The sequence below is a fragment of the Scleropages formosus genome, chromosome 19 (genome assembly GCF_900964775.1).
Source record: "Scleropages formosus chromosome 19, fSclFor1.1, whole genome shotgun sequence".
NCBI lineage: Eukaryota > Metazoa > Chordata > Actinopteri > Osteoglossiformes > Osteoglossidae > Scleropages > Scleropages formosus.
In genome coordinates, this window is record NC_041824.1 from 10,345,994 (window position 1) to 10,373,406 (window position 27,413).

At 43.0% G+C, this 27,413-nt stretch overlaps 2 protein-coding genes across 5 annotated transcripts; one reads left to right on the forward strand and one right to left on the reverse strand.

The window, feature by feature from the left end:
• Nucleotides 1-330: 330 nt before the first annotated feature.
• ankrd29 (ankyrin repeat domain 29) lies at nt 331-9,379 on the reverse strand. 4 transcript variants are annotated; one of them, XM_018747513.2, is made up of 11 exons: nt 9,283-9,379; nt 8,921-8,936; nt 8,689-8,799; nt 5,255-5,353; nt 3,960-4,058; nt 3,576-3,674; nt 2,957-3,055; nt 1,554-1,652; nt 1,151-1,246; nt 919-1,017; nt 331-709 (listed from the first exon to the last, which is right to left on the reverse strand). In XM_018747513.2, the coding sequence occupies exons 1-11, from the start codon at nt 9,306-9,308 to the stop codon at nt 626-628; spliced, it is 927 nt and encodes a 308-aa protein (XP_018603029.1). In that variant the 5' UTR covers nt 9,309-9,379; the 3' UTR covers nt 331-625. The 4 variants fall into 4 exon arrangements, with proteins under 4 accessions (XP_018603029.1, XP_018603039.1, XP_018603048.1 ...); XM_018747523.2 differs by lacking the exon at nt 8,921-8,936 and having other exon boundaries at nt 9,283-9,366; XM_018747532.2 differs by lacking the exons at nt 8,689-8,799; nt 8,921-8,936 and having other exon boundaries at nt 9,283-9,366.
• A 5,092-nt stretch (nt 9,380-14,471) lies between these two features.
• On the forward strand, nt 14,472-19,056 carry cts12 (cathepsin 12). The gene is made up of 7 exons (XM_018747569.1): nt 14,472-14,612; nt 15,506-15,628; nt 15,750-15,914; nt 16,142-16,363; nt 16,834-17,002; nt 17,772-17,877; nt 18,957-19,056. The coding sequence occupies exons 1-7, from the start codon at nt 14,472-14,474 to the stop codon at nt 19,054-19,056; spliced, it is 1,026 nt and encodes a 341-aa protein (XP_018603085.1).
• Nucleotides 19,057-27,413: the final 8,357 nt, after the last annotated feature.

Sequence of the window (27,413 nt, forward strand, 5' to 3'; positions counted from 1 at the left end):
ACAACACATGACAGTACTATTTTATTTAGGTTTAAGTTTTACGGATACATAATAGTGGAAAAAAACAGATCTTGAAACCAATTATGATGTATTTTCCCCAATATATGTAATTGTATTATATACTAGGCCTACTGTTGTGTAAATATTTGTTGCTGTGGGTTTTTAAATATGCGACGCATAAAAAAATTTAAGAAATATCTATTAGTTTTCTAAAAACAGTACTAAAGCACAAATGAATTTAATATATATATTTATTTCACAAATAATTACATTTATAAGAAATGCAGAAATAAGAGTTAGCAAAATATTTACAGATATAAAGCACTGGAAGAAAAGATAAAAAAGAAACAGAAAACAGTTTAGGTATGCACATCAAAAGGAAAAGACACATATTCTTGCTGCAAACACATTAGTTCTGTGATACATTAATTGACCCTCCTCATCTGTATATGTTATGGCTACTTAATAATGCATGTCTTCCCAAGCAGCAATTGAAAGCAAGCACCGGAACACTGTGAGCCAGCCGTCTTTTCTAGTTTGTGTGTCTGGCAGCCTTTCATCGGATCTTAGTGCAGTTTTTGGACCCAGGAATGACTGGCCAAGCAATGAAGACAGGAGGCAATCATCAACTCCGTCCGTTCAACATCTTTGGTCGCAGAACTCTGAGGATGCGCTCATTTTTCGTAAGGTTGGCTGGCAGTTCGTTGTTCTACAGCAAAAACCAATATTATTACAGAGTGCATTAGAGAACCCTGCACTTTTTAACCCTTCCCTAGATGTTTTAACCACTTGCAAGATTAAATTTACTTTAACTACAATGATGTCATGATTAATGGGGTTATCTGGATTAGCTTTACAAATCAAGCCCTAAAGATAGAGCTGACCAGGTAAGTGAACACAGATAAGGGTGAGAAGTACCTCGTTTGGTAAAGTGGGATCTGCATTGGCCCTGATTAGAAGCCCAACTGATTGCACATTTCCACCCATCACCGCGGCATGGAGGGCTGTTGACCCATTCTGGTCATGAAAAGAGGTGAGATGGACAGAGTTTAAAAATACTGGCCTGAGAGTCCATGTAATCTGTTTAAATAAACTAAATATATAACATAACAAAGAAAAATTGCTGAAAAACATAAAGAATAAAAATCACCTTTAAAAGGCCAAGAGAAGGTGAGAATTTCAGGAGTTCCTCAAGAACATCATTATATCCTTTGTGAGCAGCCTTAAATAAAGCCGTTGATCCATCCTTCAGACAACAAACAAAGAATAATATGACCCAAAACACTGAACACAGTGGTTTTCCACCGCTGAACTGCACAACAATAGGTTCACTTGTCTTTCTAGACAGATAAAGAAGTAAAAGGGTGATTTTCAGCATATACCACAGATATGAGAGAAGAACGCAACATTAAAAACACAAATGTCATGAAAAGCATGTCTGGGGGACAGTGACTAAACACACAAAGTCATTGACCTGTGGTTATCAATGAGTCCACCTTCCACCTGGTCTAGTAGGCACTGAGAACCCTTTGTGGGGCAAGCACGCCCCCTACCTTCCGATCTGCATCCCGATCAGCTCCCCGTAACAGAAGGACCTTCACAACTTCGCTGTGCCCCATCTGGGCGGCCATCCAAAGGGGGGCAGTTCCATCCTGCGAAGAGAATTCGGAATGTGGAAGAGGTGAGGAATGGGGTGTGACGAATTGAAACAACAAACAGAAGAGAAAAGCACATGAGAAGAGCAGCAGGTGTTCAAGAGTTGACTAAAGCACTGGACATACAGGCCACAAGGTCAGGTCACAATCCTCATCCTCTGATATTTAATCTTCCAATATCCAGTTTTTCACATATCTAGTACGTTATTACTAATACCCCTTATCATTAATTGGTTCGTATTTTCATTCATCCAGTCAGTAACATCCAGATGAAACCAGTGAAATTTGGTCTAACAAAAAAAAAAAAAAAAAAAAGTTTTGTCAGACAGCTGTGTGCGAGAGACTGACACAATGCACTGTGGGAACCAGGTACCCATGCTCTCGGTTGCAGTGTAACAGTCTGGTTTTCATATTCACTTCATGTTTGCGTACTCTTTTGCACCCTTACAATTTCATCAATGGATTATTCATTCATTATAGCACTGTATTTTTTTTTTTTTTTTTTAAAAAAAAGCCCCTAAGGAAGATAACCATTTAAGAAAGTGTTCACTCAAGCCACAGTGTGAATGATTCTATGAGAGATTAAATAAAGGAAAGGGCTGAAAATGTCCATCACAGTCTCCACTGCCTGTTTCCCACTGCACTGCCTAAAGCCACCTGCCTTTGTATTCCTGAAGTCAGTCTACACACACTATGGTTAGGATTTTTTTTTTTTTTTTTTTTTTAAAAAAAAAAAAAAAAAGCTCACATAGCCTGCTCCTACTTATTACAGTGAGTTTACTTAAGTTTACAAAATCACTATTTTAAAATTTATTTTAGGTATAATGTTATTCTTCCTATTTTGTTACACAACTTTTTCCCGATCAGGCAACATTAAGCATGCGTTTTGCATTGAACTTGGGATGTGGCTGGAACAAATTTTAATTTATGAGAAATTTCTTTATCTGGTTTTGATATTTGGTCAATTTTCATAGATGAATATGGATCAGTTAATAGGGGGAAAGCATGTTATAGCAGGAGAGAAGGATAAAGGAAATGCTTCCTTTTTTTTTTCTCACTTTGTATACATGGGTCAAATTATCAGGCTGCAGATTATGTACAGTATAAATATGCAGTGACACTGGGTTTAACAACTTAATACTGTATATCAGGACAGCTGTTTACAGGAAGTTGCAATACTGATTTAATAACATTATTTATTTGCATGTTGGGGTCAGAGTGAGCGAGTGAGTGAAGGGCGCAGTGCTCTGTATCACTGCTGCTGGGAGATCCTATGAGTTTCATTTGTAACAGGGCCTCACCTCTCGTGGATGGTTGACTTTGGCTCCAGATGACAGAAGGTGACGTATGACAGTCACATGACCTTCCTGGGCAGCGAGGAAAAGCGGAGTGGCACCATCCTTAAAAAGGAAAATTAATTTGATTTTTTTATACATCCAAAACATTTATTAGAGGCCTCATATGTAAGACACTTTTACTGAACATGAAAAAAAATCTTTTGTTAAATGTAGTTCTTGCTGAATTAGTGTGGAACAACACAGAGATAAAACCCAACCCAGAATGCTGAGATATAGATATGACCCTGCAGGATGGGTTATGTTCTTAACCAATGAATCAGATCATAAAAGACTGAAAATATTACAGCAGTTTATACAACTTCAGGGTTATGGTAATTCAAAAGTGGCAGAAGGTTCACACCAAGCAAGCTATAAACAATGCTGCATGTGTCCTGTACTACATTGATCGAGCGCTAGATCACTCTTAACTCAGCATTTTTAGTCTGCCCAGTTCTGTGTTTTAGTCACTTTTGCATGGTACTGAGGTATCAAAACCAGCTATAAACACATTGCAGATGCGCTGCACTGCGGAACAGTGGAACGGAACAGCTCTGGTGACAAGAGGGAGGAGCGAAACACTGACGTGCAGCTGGTCGTGAACATTGGCTCCATTCTTCAGCAGGGTCTCCACCACTCTGGGGTGACCGTACTGACATGCTGCACAAAGAGCTGTGCCTCCGTCCTAAAAAATATAAAAAAATACATATGTAAATACAAAATAAACCACTTCGGTCTTAAACCACCGATAACCAGACACTAGTGGCCTACAGCTTATTTTGTCTAAGAGTAAAAGTCTTTTGACATGGTGGATGGCAATCTTGTTTCATGCCTGTCAGCATGCTCTGGCCATCCTTCTGACGTCCTCTGGCTCTTGTAAATTTGATCCGTTTCCCCTCTGCCCCATATTTCATGAGCTGTGGAGGCTGCTGAAGCACTCTTGGACGAAGTTTCCTTAGCTGTGAGGTACCTTGGTTTTGAACTCTGTGGAGGCCCCAAACTCAAGTAGGAGCTTCACGATGTCATTGTGTCCCTGCTGGGAGGCGAAGAAGAGCGCCGTGGAGCCCGTCTGAAAGACAACATGCCTTTTCTAGCAATCACTCAATTCTGCTGTTAAATAATTCTAACACCTGTGTTTTCTGGAGGTGTCGCCCTCTGAAATTACTGGGATGATTCTTACGTCAAACACTATAAAGCGTAGGAAAAATTTTCTCTGTGCCAGTAGTGATAATGTGGTCTTATTTTATCCCCAGGGGGAAAAAAAATGGAGCCCGTCTACATGAATAATGCATTATTTGCATTTTTACATGCTCTGCTAGCTGTTGCTCTTCCTGACTGGAGACTTTTAGCCCATTTTGATCAAGAGCATGATCAAGAAAGGGCTATATGACAGAGTAAAAGAAGAAACTAGATAAACACTGATGTCACACAAGTGCATTTTTGCCTTGATTAAACATTACTGGCACTAAAAGGCTGAAAAAGTTAAATATTCAAGCATTTTTAGAGATCATGGAAAGTTGAGTAAACCACTGACCTACATACAGCATTTGTTGCTTGGGGGGGGACATTTTAAAACTTGAATAAATGAAAACTGAAATAAGCTGACAGCATGGGCAGAAAGACTTTCAAAGGACTAGCAACCAGTCCCTCCCTGTGCTCAGTCAAGGGTTTTAGAAAATTGCAGCTATTTCTGCAGAATGCTTGTCCCTTTCCAGCAAAATGAAAGATGGAAGGAAGTCTACTTTTTCACATTCTTTAACTCCAAACTGCAAAGAGCTTGATTTAGAGATGGGATTTTCAGTCTATAATTCAGTAAATGAGTTTTTAATTGAAACGTTTTATTCAATGTCTTATAAGATCCTTAAGGTCATATTTGTACTAGACATGTACCAATCACTCAGTTGGATATCCTGGAACAATTATGACTAAATCATGTGAAAAATACATTGGTGGAGATGAATATGTCTCTGACACAATTTAGGTTAAATGCTTGGCTGCCAAGTTTAGCACGAAGACACCTCCTTGTAAGTTAACCTCTATATAGGGGACAGTGGGGTAAATGCTGACGATTGGGGTAAATGCCAGGCATGCACAGCTGGGGAGGGTCCACAAAAATTCCAGCAGTAATCAATTTATTTAATTTAAATCGAAGTAGGACACAGTAATATTGTTTTGGGGGCCCAGATTGCTTAACAACGGCCTTGCTTACATGCACCTGAGTGAAAGACCAGTACGACTCAACTATCCTCTGCTCCACCCCAGTACCTCTCTCTGTAGGTTAATGTCAGCTCCTTGCATGATGAGCTCTCTGGCACTCTCATAATGCCCGCTGTAGGATGCCACCATCAGTGCCGTGGTCCCATACTGAAAAGAAAATGACATCAGGGTCTGCTGGCAGCCAGCCTTCAATTTCCTCATTACCCATTATTCCATGTACTACCATTGATAGACCGTTTCTTTTAAAAAGAACAGGAAGGGACATTGCTTTAAAAAAAGCCATGGAACCTCTACTGAAGGGACTAAAAGTATTAATGTGACCATTCAACAAGACCATTCTCCTCTATTTCACAAGTACAAGTTATGAAAAAGAAAGTACACTACCTTTCAGTTCCATGGTTTACCAAAGTAGGATATAAAAAGGCCCTTTCCTAACAGTAGATAAATGTAACATTTTATGACAAGCAACCCATAGCAGATGTTGTTTTCCTATTGTTTATTCAACCAAAAATAAATTAGCAAGCAGAAGCCACGTGTGACAAAACAAGTGCACTCTTACTGCCTCTACATTAGGAAGCCAAGAAGGCTGAAGGCTCAAGGGCTGGATTAGCAGTTTCACAAATTCTGAAAAACTACAGCAGATTGTATGAAAACATTTCCCAACAGGTCTTCCCACCTACAGGAACTCTCCAATATACTGGACAATTTGCTAATTTAATCTGCCTCATCAGTCAAGAGTCTTGGAGTAAGAATACACTCAAAACTCTGCTTCTTCCAGCACATTGATGCCACAGCCTGATTGTGCAGATACCTCCTGTATAACATTCACAGGATGCATCCATATCTCACCACTCACTCAAGAAAACTCCAGTCCACACCAAGGTGATAACTACCCCGGATTACTGCAACTACCTCCTTTCAGGTCATCCAGTTTCTGCCATCAGGCGTCTGTAACTGATGAAGAATAGCACAGCAAGAGTTGTTTTCGATGTGCAAAAGCATTCTCCTGTATCTCCCTTTTCCCAGTCTGTCTCCACTGGTTTCCTGTTTTCCCAATAGAAAGTTCAAAACTCTCTATAGGGCCTATAAGACAGTCAGCATCCCAGTATTGGGATCAGCATCCCAATACCTACAGGATTTAATCAAACCTTAGTGCCCAGCAAGAGTGCTGTGCTCCTCTACATCTGGCTGCTTGCTTGTCCCATGGATTAGAGGTCCAAAATCGAAAGTCAGCAGTGGTTTTTGATTTTGGCTCCAATATCGTGGACTTAACTCTCTCTGTCCTTCATAATTGCTGAATCCCTCAAAACACAGCTCTCAGGTCCACTCCTCTCCTAATCTGCTTCATAAATTTGCGTCGCACTACCTGTCCAACCACCCTCAGACTCAAATCTATAGGCAGTTACTCATGTAATATGTGACAAAAAATGGTGGTACTGCACAAACTGACTTTGCTTCCTAGTTGGTGGTCTACACCAAAACCTTTTTGTTGTGTGATGTGGTTTTTGTTCACACTGCAGCTGTACATTGTTATGGAAAAAACTAAATGAATGTAAAATGTGAATTGGTCTGGGAAGAGTTATAAAACCATTTTCAAACAGTATGGTGTCATGCAGTGACAGTAAGAAAAATCGCTTTAAAAAGTATGATGTCAGTCTACCAGGAAGCTGGTGTCCTAGCAAATAAGATAAGATTGTATAATGCTCAGAAAAATAAAGAATTAAAAATAAGACGAACCTACAGGCTTATGTCACCACAGCACCTTGCTGATATTCTATGATTCCAGCTTGAGGAAAAGACTGAAAAAGTATTACTTTCATTTATGAATAGCAAGGTGAAGGGGGGGGGGGGAAGCATACTTTGTAGTATAGCTTAGGTTTGCAACATGGAACCTGAATGAACCAGAAAACCTCTGGACCCATGAGACCAAAGTACCATTGTTTTCCCGTATTGCTCACTGACATGTTTGGTGAAAACCAAACACCACATGGACCTTATGCCAACCTTCAACCATGGTGGTGGAAGAGTCATGATCCTGGATGTTGCACAATTAACACTGTCATTATTTCCTCTCTGTACCAGATATTCCCAAGAAATACAAGACCATCTTCCCAGCACCTAAAAATCTGGCTGAAAGCAGCTCAAGTAGCAGGATAATGACCTAACTAACAAGAAAATCTATGAATCAATGACCAAAAAAAAAAAAAATCAGTTTTGGAACAGTCAAATCCAAGATATAGTAGTATCTGTTCCTAAATGAATGCACTCAAATATCAACGAGGTAAAGTTCTGCAACAGCACAGGGGTGCAACAGGAAACACTGCCGCCTCACAGTTCCTGGGCTGTTTAGGCGTAGGTTAGTCTGTGTGGAGTTTGTGTGGGTATTCTCCAGGAGCTCTGGTTTCTTCCCAAACATATGCAGTTCAGGTAGATTGCTGATGCTAAATTGTTCAAAGTGTGCGAATGGGCAAGTGTGTGTGGCTACCCTGCTTTGGTATGGAATCTCATCTAGGATGCAACCCCCTCAGCATTGTACCCAGTGATTTTGGAATATGGTTTAGACCACCATGACCCAAACCGGGACAAGTGGTTAGTGCAAGTGAGTGAGTGAATAAAGTTTTGTAAGGAGGGTGGGGCCAGAGCTCCTCAAATGTGATATAAGAAACTGATAAATTCACATAAAAATTTAATAACTTTGACATTGCTGCTGAAGGAGGTTTATAAGGATTACAATAGGGTAAATTTTGCTGTAATGTGAAAAATTATGAAATTGAAAGATGTTCTACTTTCTTTTTCAGATCACTATAGCTGCCAAAGTTCTCCAACAATCCTTTTTTGTGTATTTAACTACTGCGCACTGAGACACACACATCACTCTGTAATCCAGACTTTCTCTGAAACCTTTTAGTGTTGACTGGTGGAAAAATATTTGTGCGCCCTCAAATTTCACATCTAATGAAGCACTTCAACAGATAAAGAGAACCGGAGAATTTGATATTATTTCTGGCTCTAATTTCATTTAATTCCAGGGACAGTCCTTCATTCGGCATTTATCTTTAAAACAAAAACCATTTGTTGCTTGAAATTAATCAGAGAATAAAGAGCTTGTGTTTCTGCAACAAATTTCTGTTTTTGATTTTCATTTATTGCAGCGAAAGACCACAATACTGTGTTCGATCTGCTGAAACATTCTTCACTTTTGAACAAGTAATTTTGGTTTCTTTGCATTTCCTGCCCAAACCACAGTCCCTTCCCAAACATACATACACACACACACACACACACACACACACACACACACACACACACACACACACAAATGACAACGTACACATAGAAACACACGTCCAGGTGCGCACAAGAACGGACACATGCATACAGAGGCATGCAGACAGACACAAGTAACCACAATCGCGTGCGCGCGCGCACACACACACGGGTAAAGCGTGCAGCTGGGAGGCCTGAGCATGCAGCATCCCTACACTGTCCTTGCAGTCAGCATCAACGCGACCGCTGTTGAGCAGCAGCTGCAGGAGCGCCAGGTTCCCCCTCCTCGCAGCCCAAAACACTGCGTTGGCCAGAGGGGTTTCCTTCTGCAAAACGTATTAATCATAACAGTGAAACACTTTATTCATGCAGAACACACCCCTGTACACTATTAACAATCATCAGGCCTATGTTATGATCAGTTCCAGGTATTCCAGCTATACTCACCACATGACGATAACGGCTAAAATCGACCACAACAAAAGCAATAAAACAAATATGAATAATATTATAAAATGCGAGCTGAATCCCGGACTAACTAAACTTAGTGCTAGGAGTGGGCATCCAGCGCCCACCGTCACCTGCTCACCGCTTCATCCCAGCACGTGAAGGTCAGTGATGGATGCCGTACCACCTCCCTCAGACTCCCCACCCCTCACGCGCTCTTCCACACGCGCAGTCGTTATAGTTATATAACATAAAAATGCGCATGGCACCGCGCCCCTGTCAAAACGCACCATTCATCCCGAATAAAGAGCAACTTCGCAGTCTACGGGGTGATTACGACGGAGCGCGCGCGCGCAGTTTACCTTGAAAGACATCGTGTCGGTCTCATTCGTGACTCATCTCAGTTTCGCCTGCAGACGCGCGCGCGCGCACAGAAACGCACACACTCTCTCTCTCTCCCCCCCCCTCCCCACATACACACACACTCGAGCCGTTTTCGCTGCCTGTGCCTCCGGTTGCGCGCAGAGCAAGGACTGTGAGTGAGGAGACTCGGAGCGGAGCCGCGCAGACCCACAGGCCCAGAGCTACTGCAGTACTGCCGCAGCAGCGAAGGCAGAGGCAGCCGCGGCACGCGCCCTCCCTCGCTCGCTCACGCGCGCCGCCAGCCTGCGCACGGGGTGCCTGTGCTGCCGACGCCTGAGCGCAGCGAAGAGGCGGGAAACGGAGAGAGTGGGCGCGTGCTGTGTCGCGCGCACACCCCCTCGTTCGGTGCGGGACACGATATGGAGGCTTCCGAGTGGAATTATTAACTTATAACGAACCAATGTCAACAACCGCTTGTCCCGAGCAGGGTCGCCGGAGCCTTAAGTTACCTGAAAGCACAGGCCAGGGCGCAGGGCCGAGCCAGGGCTGGACGCCAGTCACCCCCCAGGGCTCGAACCCCAGAGCCGCCACAGCGGGTACCGGCCCAACCCGCCACGCTACCACGCCCCCCAATTTATTGCACGTAAACTTTCATTTATTTACATAGATTCTTCACGCAGAGAAAACAGTGCGCTATAATCACTTGCGAGGGGACTAGAGTAGTTGATATCATATTCTCACAGTAAACACACAGTCAAGGAAATGTGGGGGGAAAAAAAAACTAGTCTCGACATGATGATCTGATCATGATGATGCTGGTTCTGATTAAATACTCATCATCATTTCTGAAACTTGCAGAAAGAACAGTACCACACTGGTGTCCAAAAAGAAGGTACACCGTTCTTTGGAGGTTTTACTGGAACACTTGGAGTGCACAAATAAGAGTTTATTAAGAACAGCAGCTCGTGCCACAATCTCACCGTGAAACCTCTTTCGCTCCCGCGCGACAAAAGAGCGCGCTGGACATAGTGCGGCCTATAACAATTCCCGCTTCAATTAAGAATTAACCAATGACAGTTAACCTTTGTCAACTTACACCCTACAGGCTGACAGGAACCTTTCTTTTGCAAAACTCTCCATGATTCGTTCTTGGTATAAAACAGCACACGAACCGAAAACAGATTTCAGCAAGATTGCCTCAAAATTCTGAGAAAGAGTGCGTCAGCGGGTGTGCAGTCAGAAATAATAACCAAGTAAAAATACTGGTACTTTTAAAAAGTGCTCAAGTGAAAAGTGCCTCTGGGGACAGCCGGATTAGTGTAGTGGTTAGAGCTGCTGCTTTTGGACCCAAAGGTCGCAGGTCCAAGTCTGACCCCCAGCTGTAGTACATTTACATTTATTCATTTAGCAGACGCTTTTCTCCAAAGCGACTTCCAATGAACTCTATGTAGTGTTATGAGCCCACGCACCTTATTCACCATGGTGACTTACACTGCTAGATACACTACTTACAATGGGTCACTCATCCATACATCAGTGGAACCCACACACTCTCTCTCTGTCACTCACACACTATGGGGAATCTGAACAGCATGTCTTTGGACTGGAGGAGGAAACCAGAGCACCCAGAAGAAACCCCGCAGACACGGGGAGAACATGCAAACTCCACACAGACTGAGCGGGGATCAAACCCACGTCCTCTCGTACTACCCGGGTGCTGTGAGACAGCAGCGCTACTCTACAGTGTATATATATGTTTACATTTGTATACTTATATAGTTAAATATATTAATGCATGTGTTTACACTCTTTTAGTTGCCCATTTACAGCACTGTACAATGTAATATGCTGTGATCTAACAAATTACATGTAGGCTGTTACAGCATATGGGGTCAGTTAAGGTGACAGGATGGACTCAAGAGCCAATGCTAGATATGCATTTATTGGTGCCATAAACAATTCATATGCATGGTGCAGGAAGCCTAACCCTAGTCACAGATGTGTGATTCTCTCATGTGCGACTTAGTTCTCACTACCTGATATTTGTTTAAAAAACTTTTTTTTTTTTAAATCATTTGTGATTCATTATTTTTCATAGTTTGTAAAGTACCCTTATTAGCGACGTGACAGCGAGTAGTGTAGTGGTTAGTGCCGCTGCTTTTGGACAGAATGGTTAAAGGTTTTACTCCCACCTCCAGCTGTAGTACCCTTGAGCAAAGTACTTACCCTGAATTGCTCCAGTAAAATTACGCAGCTGTATAAATGGATAAAAAATTGTAAGTACCTGAATACTGAACAAATATACATTATTGATTTTACAGAGGGGATGCAGTGGCGCAGTGGGTTGGACCTCAGTCCTGCTGTCTGGTGGGCCTGGGGTTCGAGTCCTGCTTGGGGTGCCTTGCGACAGACTGGCGTCCCGTCCTGGGTGTGTCCCCTCCCCCTCCGGCCTTACGCCCTGTGTTACCGGGTAGGCTCCGGTTCCCCGTGACCCCGTATGGGACAAGTGGTTCTGAAAATGTGTGTGTGTGTGTGTGTGTGTGTGTGTGTGTGTGTGTGTGTGTGTGTGTGTGTGTGTGTGTGTGTGTGTGATTTTACAGATGACTGGCTTATCATTCTTACGTATACATTTACCTATCATTGCTATAAGATTGCCATTTTAAAATACAATATTTCTGATTATTTCTGCACAATATATTTGATTTTTAAGTAACAGTTATTTCCTTTAATATAAAGCTAATTTAAGTCTGGGCATAGCGTGCTCTCAAAAGTTCTTAAAATTAAAAGCACACTTTCTTGATATTAAACCATTCAAGTGCCTTCAAGTACTTTTTTGAAATCAAAGGCAGAGTTATAAACTCTGGGAATAAAAGTGGCTCTTCAAGGGATTCTCATATTGTACAGTGAACCCTGTGGTACTTTCTGAAACCATCCAAGAGTCTTTATGCTTTAGATTCTCCAACAAATAGGATGACTCCTTTAAGCTTGTTGCTGAAACTTAAGGCAAAAACACAAACTGATTGCCTCCTATTATTATAATGTCATAGTAATCAGCGCACTGCATGCCTCGTGTATGTGTGTGGGTGTGTATGTGTGTGTGTGTATGCTGTATATCAGAGGAAAGCAGGGTGTCAGCAAATGCAGGGCACTTATGTCTAATGAGTGTTTTCCCACTGACGCAAGGGGAAAGATCAGGCCAAGGGACCTATAATATGTGGTTTAAGACAGGTTGTTATTCAAAGGATGGCATAAAGTTTAGGACTGATTTGCTAGGCTTCATGAAGGCATACAGGCAAAGGGCAAAGACCTTTTTGTGACTTGCAGGGGCCCATCCAGATCAGATGAGGATCAGAATACATATATTTTTCTCATTCTACCAACCATTTTTCAGGAATATTAGCAAACACACAAAACAGAAGTTAATCCTTGGATTTTAATAGTTCAAGGGGACCAGAGTATTTGGTTTCTGGCTCAGACAGGGTTAATTAAGAGTACAGGATTTAGTAGTTGTCTAGGTAGCAGTGCCACCCTTTGGTGTTATTGCACAGTTGGGCAGCTGTCATAGCTCCAGTTGTGCTGCAACTCCTTTATGAAGGAAAGAAACATTCACAGAGCAGAAGGAATGAGGGCTCATCAACTGACTTGATCCTCAGACCAGTGCAACGCTCAGCTCAGCCACCTTGTCCAACATCTCTCTTCGAGTTGGTGGCACACCCTTCGTCTCAGGCAGTCCCGACTTTGCTCTTAGCTACTGTCAGCTTATCCAAGTAAGACATTCATTATCCCAACATTGGATGAAGATCACCAAGATTTCAGGAGTAGAAGGTAACCGTTGAGAAGATGTCTTCATTCAAAGCCCTGTCACTGCTAGTATTATGAATCCAGTCATAAGTGCCACCACAGCTTACCATTTAACTGTTTATCACCTCTCAGACTGTCATTTATTTTTAAGCAAGCCATCAGAAGCCCAGCCACATAATAAGTCTTCACCTGCCTGCTTGAGAGATGAAGAGGCCTTGATGCTTTGTTGACCAGGTGACAGGTATATTTCTTCTCGTGCTTTGATTATAGTTTTTCTTAAGGGTGGTCTATCATTAAACAAAATCCAGTCTGAGGCCCTACGGATCATGTGAGAAAACAGTTTACAAGCAGATCTGCTCAACTTAGAAAGCTTTGACAGATGTGCAAAGGGCAAATATACAGCTCAATTATTCGTCTACGTTGATCAATGCTATTTCAACATCAGTGCTTGATGATGTCACCTTTTGGGGAATATAACCACAAATTAAAATTAAAGTACAAAATTAAGGCTGAAACATTGCAGAAATTCTCAAATGTTTAAGAATGTAACACTATATTATTAAAATCTGAATTCTAAGTTTTATATGTCAGGACTTTCCAAGTCCGGTATTTTTTTTCTGAGTAGCTGTTTCTGCATGTGAATAGACCACAGCGTACGTTAGCGGAGTTTGCAACCTGTATCATTATTTCTCGTTTTCGCTTGTTTTGTCTCTCTAAATTGAGGTGGCGGAGGACTCAGAGAGATTTTAAGATGTCCGTAGTAAGCACACCCACTGAGCGGAAGAATAAAAGATGGCCCGCGAGTGCGTCATTACCAGTCTGCGCACCGAGTGACATCAACCCACGGCTGGAGCCTCCTGAGCTTCAAGGGTTTCGCAGAACTCCAGAAGGGCAGCAGACTGGAGCGCAGGTGACGATAAGGTGAGAAAACTTCTGTCTGTAACTAAAGATGGACTTTTTTTGGAAAACAATGAGAATTTTCTTGAACGTGCCATGCCAATGCTATTTGAGGTTTATATCTTTCAAATACGGGACAGTAAAGACTGACAATAGAATAGACCATGGTGGTTCTTGCATAAGGAAAAGACTAAACATTGAAGTTAAAGCATGCATGTGTAATGAATATTATTTTATTTATGACGTATTAGGAGCTTAGCCAAGTGTTTAGGGACCTTACTCTGGAAGAGTTGTTCTCCATGGCCAGGGATTATTGTTAACCCAAGTTATGCAGAAGGTGTTAACTACAGGTTCAAGTCAACAGAGCACAGGACAGGATTATAAAAGACAAATGGAAATCTGGAGCAAAAAGTCAACCATCTGCAGCCAAGTTGAAAACTTCTCTGCAGGTCCACTGTTCCGCTTGTGAGAGTTTTCATCTGGATCCAGCATGCCTGCACTCCTAAGAGCAGTCCTGGTGTCGCTCCTCGTGTGCCACCATCGTCTCCAACCAGCCTTGTGCTCCGAGGAGGACATGGACACCCTGTGGACCAAGTGGAAGTGGGACTACGGTGTCTCCTACGGCGCAAAGGTCAGGTGCACGCTCCAAGAAACACCCAAACCACCATTTTTTTCTCTTTAATGTAAAATTGATACCAATTTTGTCATATTTTACACGACATATAAAATTCACTTATGACATAGAATAAAGGATGTGCTCAATTTAATCTTGTAATTTATACACAATACAATGGCTCAACAGCTTCTTTTGTACATGTACTATATTTACCACAAATGCTACATACAACAACTCAGTGAGTACATATAAAACTGAAGTATTGATTACATATAGCATTGTTCGGTGGAGAACACTTCTTCAGGTATTGGAGCAGCTGCACTTATTAGATATAGAAATATTGGGTGATACATTAGGTTTGCTTGAACACGAAGAGGGATATGTTCCCACACTCCCCTTATTATACCTATGGTATATGGTATAATTTTTACATGCTATTTTACGTACTCTGTATCAGAAGAAAGTCCTACATTTTCTATTTTCATAAGAATAGGGTTAAATAATTCAAAGGGGGAAATAAATAATGGAATTTAAGAACATATGTGTTGTTTAGTGTATTGCAAATCTTTTATCATCTGATTTCCCATTCAGTTAACCGTTGTGCAAGGCTTAGCTGAATATTCGTAACACACACACACACACACACACACACACACTGGCTGAAGCTGTTTGTCCCGCCGCGCGGGGTCGCGGGGAGCCAGAGCCTAACCCAGCAACACAGGGCACAAGGCCCAAGGAGGACACACCCAGGATGGGATGCCAGTCCGCTGCAAGGCACCCCAAGCGGGACTTGAACCCCAAACCCACCAGAGAGCTCGACATGGCCAAAAGCCCGCTTTGCCATCACATTCTCTATATTTGTAAGAACACATCTTTTTTTTTAAAGGGCATTATGTTGTAAATTTCAGGACGACGAAGAGCAGAGAAAGTACATTTGGGAGGAGAATTTAGAGAAGATAAAGGCAAACAACGAAAACTTCCACAAAGGAACCAGCTCATTCATAATGGCCATGAACAGATACGGGGACCTTGTGAGTGACAATGAATATTTACATATATCCGTCTTCTCAGATGAAAAGTACTCATCTGCACGTTGGTACCTGATGGGCAGTGAGATGGTCCATTGCCAATGCTTTGCAAAACCTTCCTCAGACCCAGCAGGAGTACAGAAGGCTGCAGGGGGCCATGATAAACAGCAGGACGATGAAACGAGGTAAGACGGTGTCGGCTCAGAAGCTTCGCGCTGCTGCCAAGAAGAAAAATGTTGCCGAAGTTGACTACAGGACCAAAGGCTATGTGACACGCGTCAAGGACCAGGTAGGACCGTCTTCCACCAGCGCTGGGAACCGGAACACGTTTGGACACTAGTGTCAAGCGTCAGGCAGGCTGCGTGCCGCATGGTACCAGTGAAACGTGAATCATCAGCGCATCTATATACTGTACGAATGTCATTGCAATGTGGCATTTCATGTCCTGTTCGTTGGTGTCACCACTTTCCTCTGCTGGAGAAAGGCTTCCAAGAGCACCTGTCCTCCTCTCTGCAGGGCTACTGCGGCTCGTGCTGGGCCTTCAGCACCACGGGAGCCATCGAGGGACAAATATACAAGAAGACAGGCCGACTCCTGTCTCTCAGCGAGCAGCACTTGATGGACTGCTCGCGCTCCTACGGGACGTACGGCTGCAGCGGGGCCTGGATGGCTAACGCTTACGATTACGTGGTGAAAAACGGACTGCCGTCCGAGGACACCTACCCCTACACCGCGATGGTGAGCTATATGTGCTGCACGGTACACGCTAGCTGCTACGTTTTACTGGAAGCTTCATGTAATAATGCAGCCTTAACTTGTGTGCACAGTCCAGCATTAACTGATGATGTAATGAGAACAAGGGGTATAGATTATTTTGATCAAATTTCTGTTTCGTTCTTGCTTAATTGGAGAAAGACAGTATATGGTAGAGTAAAGAACAGAACGGTCAAATTAGCGGAACTGTTGTTTCCTGGGGGGCGCGGTGGGCTTGACCGGGTCCTGCTCTCCGGTGGGTTTGGGGTCCGAGTCCTGTTTGGGGTTCCTTGCGACGGCATGGCGTTCCGTCCTGAGTGTGTCCCCTCCCTCTCCAGCCTTATTCCCTGTGCTGCCAGGTTAGGCTCTGGCTCCCTGCGACCCTGCATGGGACACGCGGTTTCAGACAGTGTGTGTGTGTGTGTGTGTGTGTGTTGTTTCCCGTTTGCGTCCAGGACGGCCAGCCTTGTCTCTACGAGAGCAGCAGGATTGTAGCGCGAATCAAGGACTACAGGTTTATTCCCGCTGGGGACGAGGAGGCGCTGGCCAATGCCGTGGCGACCATCGGTCCTATTACCGTTGCCTTGGATGCGGACCATTCCAGCTTCATGTTCTACAGCTCAGGTATGGTTCCACTTCTAAAACAAAGGGTCATAATGTCAGTCGGTGTAGTCATTTTTAAGGAACCATTAAATAAAGCTCATTTTCACAAAGTCTGGTTTGAAAAACACTGTTTCTTTGTTCCATGCAAAAACGAAAACAAAAAAATGTGACAAATTGTATTACTATTATTATTATTATTATTATTATTATTATTATTATTATTATTTTGACCTGATCGTTCTCTTTGCACCAGTGGGAAATATTTTTATCTAAATTTACATATTGATCACGATAAAGGGAAAATGAATTTTGAACTGAAACAGTTATATAAATCAAACCATTACTATTAATAAAAGAAGGTATTTTTCTATGGTTATTTACAATAACGCATATGTGAACATTATTAAGTACAGAACACACATTTATACTTTAACAGCTGAAAACAGACTGAAAGCTAAATTTAGTTTGAAGGCTGAAGCTGGTTAAGGAGAAAAATATCAACTGTTTATTGCACAGAGCAGCAGTTTGTTTCATAGAAAATGTGACATGCAAAGCTGCAGCTTTTTAAACTTTTCATGCTTTATATTGTTTACATCATATAACAGACGGCAGATCTTCAGTTTTCTCATAAAACTGTTTCTTTATTGTTAAGAAATAAACTTAAAATAAATTTTTTCTAAGATGAAATTTATTTTCGAATTTCAGTTGCAAAATTTGACTCGCCCTAATTTCGGTGCCCCTGGACAACTGCCCGGGTTTGCGGCCCTGATATTTCGCAACTCATTTTCAGGAATCTACGAGGAGCCCAAGTGCAATCCTGAGAACCTGAATCACGCTGTTCTGCTGGTCGGCTACGGCACCGAAGGGAAGAAGGAGTACTGGATCATCAAAAACAGGTGAACCCTTAACTGCCTCACCAATGAACAACCGAGAAGGTCGCTCTTAAAACGGGGACAAATACAGGTATGTCCTGTTATACAGGTACACTTTGTCCCTGAAAACAGCCTGTATACCAAGAGTTTATAAACCAGGAAGCCCTTTCCCATTATTTTAAATGGGGGGGAAAAAAAAAAAAAAAAAAACGTTCCTGGACTTTGCGCACATGCCCAGAATTTTCCTGAAACGCCGTCCGAAGACTTAAAAACAGACTTAAGAAATAGTAATCGAAACTTTAGGATGACAAGATATTAAAATAATCAGGAAGGAAATGAACAGAGACTTAAGTTAGGAAATTTTATTGTTTATTAAACTACTGTACAGTAAGTACATTTAAACAGACGAAAGACATACATTTACATTTACATTTGCATTTATCCATTTAGCAGACAACTTACATCTCGGTGAACAATGCAAAAAGTGCACGGCATCAATAAAGGGAGAGATTTGGATGCAGACGCGTCCTTCTGGAGTACAGTCAATTTGTCACACGCCGATGTATAAACCAGCGAACATGAGTAGCTGTATATTTTATTTTTTTAACGAGTAGCTAATGGAGGTTTTTCCAATATTAAACAAATTATTCTTAGAAATGATTAAAAACAAACGCACATGTTTATTGAGCACTTATGAGATCAGGGAGAAGTGAGTCAGAAAGAGATGAGTTTTGAGACCCCTCTCAGTGCAGAAGTAGATGAACAAAAATGTAAGAAATGAAAGGAAAATATTTCTCAAAAGTGTTATAACACAAGTTGAAAAGCAACGCAGAATTAAGAAGAGGCTGACATACGTTGTCGAAAAGTCTGTGCTCGATTGGCTCATGACTGCTACATCATTGGGAAAAAGTTTGGCTCAAAGACCGTAAAAAAGTCCACGATGCCGCGAGCAGTCGGTCCGTATACCGCGCATGAGTGCAACGTTTCTGGGGTCGATATTTCCGAAAGTCTGTTTAGCGGGTGGACAGCGAGAGTCGGTGGACCGCCGATGCTCCAGCAATGTGAGCGACGAGATGAGGGTTTGACTCGCTTTGTCCCCGCAGCTGGGGCCGGAGCTGGGGAGAGAACGGCTATATGAGGATCGCCCGCAACAAGGACAACGCCTGCGGCATCGCCAGCTACTCCCTCTACCCCATCGTATGACAGCCGCAGGACGGCCTCTTGGCCCAGACTCCCATGTATTTGTTTGTCTTCTCAGGGATGGTAGATGGATCAATTCCTAGACGGATCAAACTCTGAGATTTTTCATATATGTCACAGCTACATGTATAAAACTCGTCTTTAATAAATGCAGCGCTGCACTGATCCCTGACAGCGCCTCTTTGGAACGACGTGCCTCCAGCGCTTCCCCTTCGTTATTTGTGTGCTCCCAGTCCTCGGAATCGTGCTTTACTTACGTATTTACTTTACTTATATGATATAAATGTGTTTATGCAGCAGGTGCTTTTCTTCAAAGTGATGTGTGTCTCAGAGAACAATACAGAAAGTGTGTTACACCAATGGAAGGAGAGATTTGGATACAGACACATGATCCTTGAGTACAGTCAGTTTGTCTCATACGAGCAGTGTACGTCACATGAGTAGCTGCATACAAACACACACACAGGTTGAAACCACTCATCCCAAGTGGGGTCACAGCAAACCAGAGCCTAATCCAGCAACACAGGGTGTAAGGCTGGAGGGGGAGGGGACACACCCAGGATGGGATGCCAGTCCATTGCAAGGCACCCCCAGCAGGACTCAAACCCCAGACCTGCCAGAGAGCAGGACCTGGCCCAACCTGCCACTAACTGCATACAGGGTTTCCTTAATATAAATATTAAAAATATATATATATACACAACAGTTTTCTCCAAGGCTATTTACAATTATTTACCCATTTATATAGCTGGGCAACTTTAGTGGAATGATTCAGGGTAAACACCTTGCTCAAGGTGGGATTCAAACCTGCAACCTTTGGATCCATTACCAGCAGCTCTAACCACAGTGCTACTAGCTGTGCTTGTACATTCCCTAGCAAGTATATATCTGCTGGTAAATATGTACATATATATGTGTGTTGCAGTTATGTATGTATAACGAATTGATTATTTTTTTTTTTATTTTTAGGGTGAAAAGAGCCCTGAGATACACAATTAAAATTAAAGTGCAGCTCTCACTGGTGACCCGTCCTGCTAGGGTCCATAATAAAGAATTACTAACATTAATAATCAATCACTCAACAATATTAGCGTCTAAAGCCCTTCTTTCCCACGCACTTTGAGTGTGTTCAGCCTGAATCAGCAGAGATTTGCGGAGCCGTTACACGCCGCCTTTCCTTTGTGTCGATCACTGTTATTTTCCGCAAGAGATTGCAGGCCACAGATGACAGGGTACAAGTGCGTGTGTCAATTAACGCAACGTGTTCCAAACCTGCCCACAGTGGCAGTTACACACGCGGGATCTCGATGGCAGTCTGAGGGACGGGCAGCGCCGGGGGGCATCACACGTCACGCAAGCTGTCAGATAAATGCCGGTCAGCCGGTTGATGACTCCTCGTTCAGCGCAGGGTCAGAAAAGATGTCCACAAAGATCAGACTACAGCAAAGAGTCCAGTCACTGAACAACTTTGCGAAAAAGCTGTATAAAATTTAAAAGAAAAAATTCAAAAAGTGTTTCATTTACATTACATTTATTTATTTTATATATAAAATATCATATTTTGGGGAGCGCGGTGGGTTGGACCGGGTCCTGCTCTCCAGTGGGTCTGGGGTTCGAGTCCCACTTGGGGTGCCTTGCGACGGACTGGCGTCCCGTCCTGGGTGTGTCCCCTCCCCCTCCGGCCTTACACCCTGTGTTGCCGGGTTAGGCTCCGCGACCCCGTAGGGGACAAGCGGTTCTGAAAAAATATCATATTTTATAATATTACAAAATATATTCCTAAAATTTTATAATATTGTATAATAATATAACTAATTTCTTGCAGTGAGAATGTATATTTTACATATTACAAATGTAAATATTTTTTCTTTGCTTTCATTTCTTGCAGTAAGCATGTAAAAGAGCTCTGGTGTTGCTCCTGGGATCTGCTGGAGCCGCTCTTCCAACCTGGGCGTCGCTCGAGGGCTCACGCTATTGCTGGGACCACTTTGGCTTTCGCTTTGCACATCCGTTCCACTTCCTCCCTCAGCCCCGGGTATCTCTTCAGCTTCTCCTACTCTTTCTTCTGGGTAGAGCTGTCATTCAGGACTGATACATCTACTGTATACCCACAGCCATCTTCTGTCCTTTATCCACCACCACGATGTCTGGTTGGTTCACCAGCACTTGCTTGTCGGTCTGGATCTGGAAGTCCCACAGGATCTTAGCCGTGTCATTCTCAACCACCTTCTGCCATGTCCTCCGCTCGGACCTGGGGAGCGCCAACCCATACTTTGTGTTAACTCTGGGGCCTCTTTACAGAGTCTGCACCTTGGGTCGTGCCTGGTATGGTAGACCCCTTCTGTTGATCTGGTGCTTAGAGCCTAGTGCTGTGCTGTCCTTCAGTGCATCCCTTTCCAGCCACTGGTAGGATTTCTGGATATCATCCACCTCTGCTATATGCCATCAGTACAATCCATAGAGGAGCTTGTCCAGCCATGGCACTTCTCTTAATTCTTTAACCATCTGCCCTGTCTGGTGCAGTCAGAGGCATTGGCTTAACATCCCAAGAGCCATTTCTCCGATGCATTTCTGGATGTTCTGCGTTTCATCCAAGACACTGGCCTTGACACTCACTAAGCCCTGGCCCCCTTCCTTCCGGCTGGACTTCCGGTGGAATCCTCCATCCATCGTGATGAGTTTCCGGGTCCTGATATTGGCAGCTTCTATTTCCTGCATTGTCCACCTCACTACACCAGCTGGGTACCTCATGACCGGTAGGGGGTAGGTGTCGATTTCTTGGACCTTGTTTTTCCCTTTGAGCTGGCTCTTCAGGTCCTCTCTCGCTCTCTGGAGGTACATTTATACATGGGAAAAAAAAATAATAAGTAAATAAGAAAAAAATGCAAAAGTTTTAGGCACTTAGGGGAAAAAGCTGTAAAGTGAGAATGCTTCCAAAAATAATGTTCTTAATAATAATAACGTACATAATAATAAGGGGGGTGCGGTGGTGCAGCGGGTTAATCTGGGTCCTGCTCTCCAGTGGGTCTGGGGTTCGAGTCCCGCTTGGGGTGCCTTGTGATGGACTGGTGTCCCGTCCTGGGTGTTTCCCCTCCCCCTCCACCCTTATGCCCTGTGTTACCGGGTTAGGCTCCGGCTTCAGAAGATGTGTGTGTGTGTGTGAGATATAGTAAGGCTATCCACGGTGAAAAGCTCACCCAGGTTTAAACCGTCACTTACATGCTGAGATGCCCCTCTATTTGGAGATGCCGCCCCCTGGCAGTGAAACAGTGTCATGACAGAAAGACTCCGACCAATAAATCACATTGAAGGAATAGAAACAAGTTTAAAGTCCTGCAGGGTTTTTGTCATTTGATTGCTGTGAAACAGAAACATCACTAAACCACTGGTCTGCAGAAATGGTGAGCTCCTTGACACACCATCTACTCAAAACACCCGTAATAAACCGACGCTGCTTCATCTGTGTTTTTTTCTACATTGATTACACATAGAAAAAATAGGTAAAGTGCTTTTTTAATTCACAATTAAAGACCTGATAAATGAACAGGATTACAAATTTTATTAATAGAAAGCAGGGAATCTCAAGAGGGAAAAAAGTGAGTGATGGGTTTCTGTTAGTCAGAGCAGTGTAAAATGTGACGTCCCCTCCAGCAAGTGTCATCTGAAATAGACCACATCATTTTTTGGATGACAGCTCAGGATGATTTTGGGGCCCAAACTCTGTAATGACAAGACAGAAGATACTGCAGAACACCCACTCTTACAGTTTGTTTTACCAAAATTTATTCCTGGGTTGCGTGTGTCAGTGTGGTTAAGGCATCTGTTTCTCAGCAGGGAAGTGCACGTGAACACCTGTGGTAGAACACGCATAATGAACACAAGAGCAGTGTGCATCTCCTTCATTTAGCATGTAACGTTGATAGATATGTGTCGCTCCCTTCAATTTACTTTCTTGTTGGGTAAAATGTTGAAAGCGAAGGCAGATCAGGAGTAGATCTAAGAAAGAGTTACATTTTCACAGCAGTTGCTGAAGGATGGGTGCAGATGTTCAGTGATGGATTGTCCAGGTTTTCCCTCCTCAACCCTTTACCATATGGTGAACAATACAATAAAGAAGTCACACACACACCCACACACACACACTTTCTGAACCGCTTGTCCCATATGGAGTCGCTGGGAACCGGAGCCTAACCCGGCAGCTCAGGGCGAAGGGCTGGAGGGGACACACCCAGGGCGGGACGCCAGTCCATTGCAAGGCACCCCAAGTGGGATCCGAACCCCAGACCCACCGGAGAGCAGGACCTGGTCCAACCCACTGCACCACCACGCCCCCCCCCCAAATAAAGAAGTCTCAGGGATTATTTAAAGGCAAAAGGTAATAATAATATAATAATCAAAAGCAAATCATAATATAATAAAGAGTGTATGCGAAGTGCATGATAATAAAATTGTAGCAAACAGAATGCACTGCAGCAGTCAAGGATAGGGTGTGAACCACCACAACCTGGAAAATGGCAAGAGACTAATGATAGTGAATGGGGGGGGGGTGTGGGTGACATGTGTTGGGAAAAGGACCCAAGAACATGCACCGTGAGCACATTACATCTCAATTCAATCATTCAGCTGATGCATTTCAGCAGAGAAACTCATAGTGTGAAACTATTTCTAGTTATTATCTCATTTATACAGCTGAGTGATTTCAGTGGAGTAAGATACAGAAAATACCTTGCTTGAGAGTACTACCGCACTCAGTGAGATGTGAACCAGGAACTTTCAGACCCAAAGGAAGGAGCGCTAACCATTACACTACAAGGTTCACAGTTACACCTCACACATGAAAAGAAGACAGAGACGTAGATACCTGTGATGAACACGGACATGATCGGCTGTCATAGACGTAACAAGTTGAACAATTGGCACATTGGCTTTTCCAAAAATATTTACAGGTGACCTATGATTATTCTTTCGATAGATAGATAGATGATAGATCGATAGATAGATAGATAGATACTTTATTGATTCCTGGGGGGGATTCAGTGGAAATTCAAATTTATAGCCGCTCTGAATCCCAAATTGATGGACATGTGGCATATAGTACACTTGCACTGATTTCTGTGCGATTTAGCAAATAACTCACTGTTCCAGTTATAGTGTCACAAAAAGATGAAAGAAGTGTTGATACACCAGAATCAAAATCATGCATAGCTATATTATTATATACTAGCTAAAACCAAATCATTTACCTCTTTTAACAAATGAGGACTTTGGATTTGCCAAAGAGCGCCATGAATAATGAATTGCATTCCCCCCCCCTCCCGTGTGTATGGAGGCTGCCTTTTACGTTTTAGTAAGTTCCCCACCTGAGTAATTTGTTACGCTCATTGCATGCAGAAAAATGTAACTTTTCCCAATTAGGCTTAGAGAGTGGAAAAAAGTGATGTTTTAAAATCATTCCTGCCAGATTATTACTGCAGCGCAGGTTCGCTCACGCTCTTCATTAACATGTGGTGAATTGTAGTGAAGGATAAGGTAAGGCCTGCTCGCCCCCGGAGCCGTGCCCCCCAGTATGATGAAACTGTCCGCAATACATATTTGCATTATCATGAGCTCAGCAGCTGGTGTGTATCTGGACGAGTTACGCTGTAACTAACGCTGTACTGTAGTTAAAGCAGGAATGCCATTATTTTACTCCTCATAACCTTACTGTAAGTGTTCTGTGATGCTAAGACCTTGGGAAATAACACAGAATTTATTCACTATAAAAAGTACTTACTGCCATAATGGTATTTCTGGAAAATTATTGGACTAACTGTACTGGACATGACACAAATACAAAAAAGGTGTATATCTATATATGTATTTGCAAGTGAACTATATACATATTTCTATATATTTATTACAAATTATACATATAATATATATTACAAATGCTGAAGTGCAGGTGATTAACATTTGTCTAAAATACAGTATATATTTTATTATGATTTCATTTTGCCATGGGGGCGCAGTGGGTTGGACCACAGTCCTGCTCTCCGGTGGATCTGGGGTTCGAGTCCTGCTTGGGGTGCCTTGTGATGGACTGGCATCCTATCCTGGGTGTGTCCCCTCCTGCTCCAGCCTCGCACCCTCTGTTTCCCGGTTAGGCTCTGGTTCACCGTGACCCCGGTGGGTGTGTGTGTGTCATCTCCACCTTTTTTCTACAAGTTATGCATAGTCGTTGTACCATGCAATATATTTAAGCAAATTTAAGTGTACCCAGCGCAAAGTGGAACAACCTTCATGTTTCCTTTCCTTTATGTAGTACAGCCCTGTGACATAAGTAATAATTCCCACATGGCAGTTGGTTCAGCTTCACAGCAGAGTTCAAGTACACAGTTCCCACGTATAGCTGGATCAGTGATCGTTGGGAGGTTTACTCTAGTGCTTCCTGCACTGTAAAGTCACGTTGGCTAAAGGAGTCAGCTAAACATTGTGATCATCGTATGTCGCTTTGGAGAAAAGTGTCTGCGAAACGAATGAAAGTAAATTGTGGTAAATGAAATGTACGCAGCCCCTGATGATGGAGAAAGCACCCGCCCTGAGGATCCTGCTGGAGGGACACAACCAGGGACCCAATAGCGCCCCTCCATTTACAGTAATTTAATTAAAACCAGACAGACAGCTAGTAGTGTAATGGTTAGAGCTGCTGCCTTTGGAGCCTGAACTTGTAGGTTTAAATCCCCCCACCAGCTTTAGTACCCTTGAGCAAGGTCCTTACCCTAAATTGCCCCAGTAAAATCACCCAGCTATATAAAGAGGTAAACAATAGTAAGCTGTGTTGGGGAAAGGTGTCAGATAAATGTATGACTTGCTTCTGTAAGCTTTCAGAGAGAAAGAACCTTTGACAAAATCTGAGGCTGCAAAACATACTCAGCTATACAGTTATTGTAATTTGCTGAAACTATGTTGTTTTAAGCGAGGGGCAGCGGGTTTGACTCGGTCCCGGTCACTGGTGGGTCCGGGGTTTGAGTCCTGCTCGGGGTGCCTTGCGGTTGACTGGTGTCCCGTCCTGGGTGTGTCCCCTCCTCCTTCGGCCCTGCGCACTGTGTTAGGCTCCGGTTCGCCATGACCTTTCTCAGGACAAGTGGTTTCAGACAGTGTGTGTGTGTGTGTGTGTGTGTGTGTGTGTGTGTGTGTGTGTGTGTGTGTGTGTGTGTGTTGTTTTAATGTTCCTTACCTGGTGCTGTCCATGGTTCTGATAAACTCATAGCGCCCCTCTCCGCCATTTAAAACTTTGTAACTTGTCTGGGTGCCATATAGATATTGACACACATAATATTCATACACAGCAAGTGACTTCCATCCACTCTAGTTGAGTATCATTACTCCTTACTTAGCTACGCCTCAATCACACAGCAGAAGTCTTTCCATAGAAATCCACGATCTCCCTAAACATGAAAGACGCATCAGGAAAATAAATGGCAACCCTGCTAATTTCGAGAAGAACAAGCAGAGTTTCTGATGGCAAATAATACCTTGTTTGTTCTCTGGTTGTTCTCACAATTGTCAGATGGTGCAAATTTCGCCACCCAGGTTACAGGACTAGTCATCTAACCCTTTGTGTGTATTTTGGTGCATTGCGAGGATTGCGAAGAGGTGCTCCTTGCTGTCGCAGATCTTGTTTCACAGTCTCAGCCAATTAGTTCTGAACGAGTGCAAGAAACTCTGCTTCTCTTCTCAATTCAGGACAGACATGCGGGAGCAGAGATCACGAGTTCCATTAGAGTCATCTTCATGAGCAAAGACCCAGAAAGTGAGAAGAAACAGTGAAAACGAACTTTGGCAGTGCATCAATGTCGCATCACCATCTACTGTACTGTACTGCCAGTAAAGGACGTGCCCACGGGAACTGCCCAGGCTTCCTGAGCTCAACTCAGGACAGTGGCAGCTACCATGATGTTATATTTACTCATTTAGCTGATGCTTTTCTCCAAAGAAAATAATAATGTTAAGGTATTTACAATTACTTACCCATTTTTACAGCGGGGTAACTTTACTGGAGCAATTTAGGATAAGTACCTTGATCAAGGGTCCTACAGCTAAAGGTGGGAATCAAACCTGCAACCTTTGGATCCAAAGACAACAGCACTAACCACTACACTACCACTTTTCCCCATTGTATTTATTATGATACTACCCAACAGGAATTTGTGGACTTATTGTAAACACTTGCAATACTCATATCTCCCATCTGCAAAGTATAATGTGTTATAGACAGTAAATCAAATGGCCCTAAGGTATGCATAATGACATTGGCTTTCCATAGAATTCATGCCTTTTATCACTTCTTACTGAAAGCCTTCCTTCACCTTTTCAACTTC

Coding starts and splice junctions, on each gene's coding strand:
- cts12 (XM_018747569.1), top strand. CDS start 14,472: ATGCCTGCACTCCTAAGAGCAGTCCTGGTGTCGCTCCTCGTGTGCCAC. Junction 16,364..16,833: donor CCTACCCCTACACCGCGATG/GTGAGCTATATG, acceptor GTTTGCGTCCAG/GACGGCCAGCCTTGTCTCTA. Junction 17,878..18,956: donor TACTGGATCATCAAAAACAG/GTGAACCCTTAA, acceptor TTGTCCCCGCAG/CTGGGGCCGGAGCTGGGGAG.
- ankrd29 (XM_018747513.2), bottom strand. CDS start 9,308: ATGAGACCGACACGATGTCTTTCAAG. Junction 5,354..8,688: donor ATGCTGACTGCAAGGACAGT/GTAGGGATGCTG, acceptor TTTTCTTTTCAG/TATGGGACCACGGCACTGAT. Junction 3,675..3,959: donor CCACAGAGTTCAAAACCAAG/GTACCTCACAGC, acceptor TATATTTTTTAG/GACGGAGGCACAGCTCTTTG.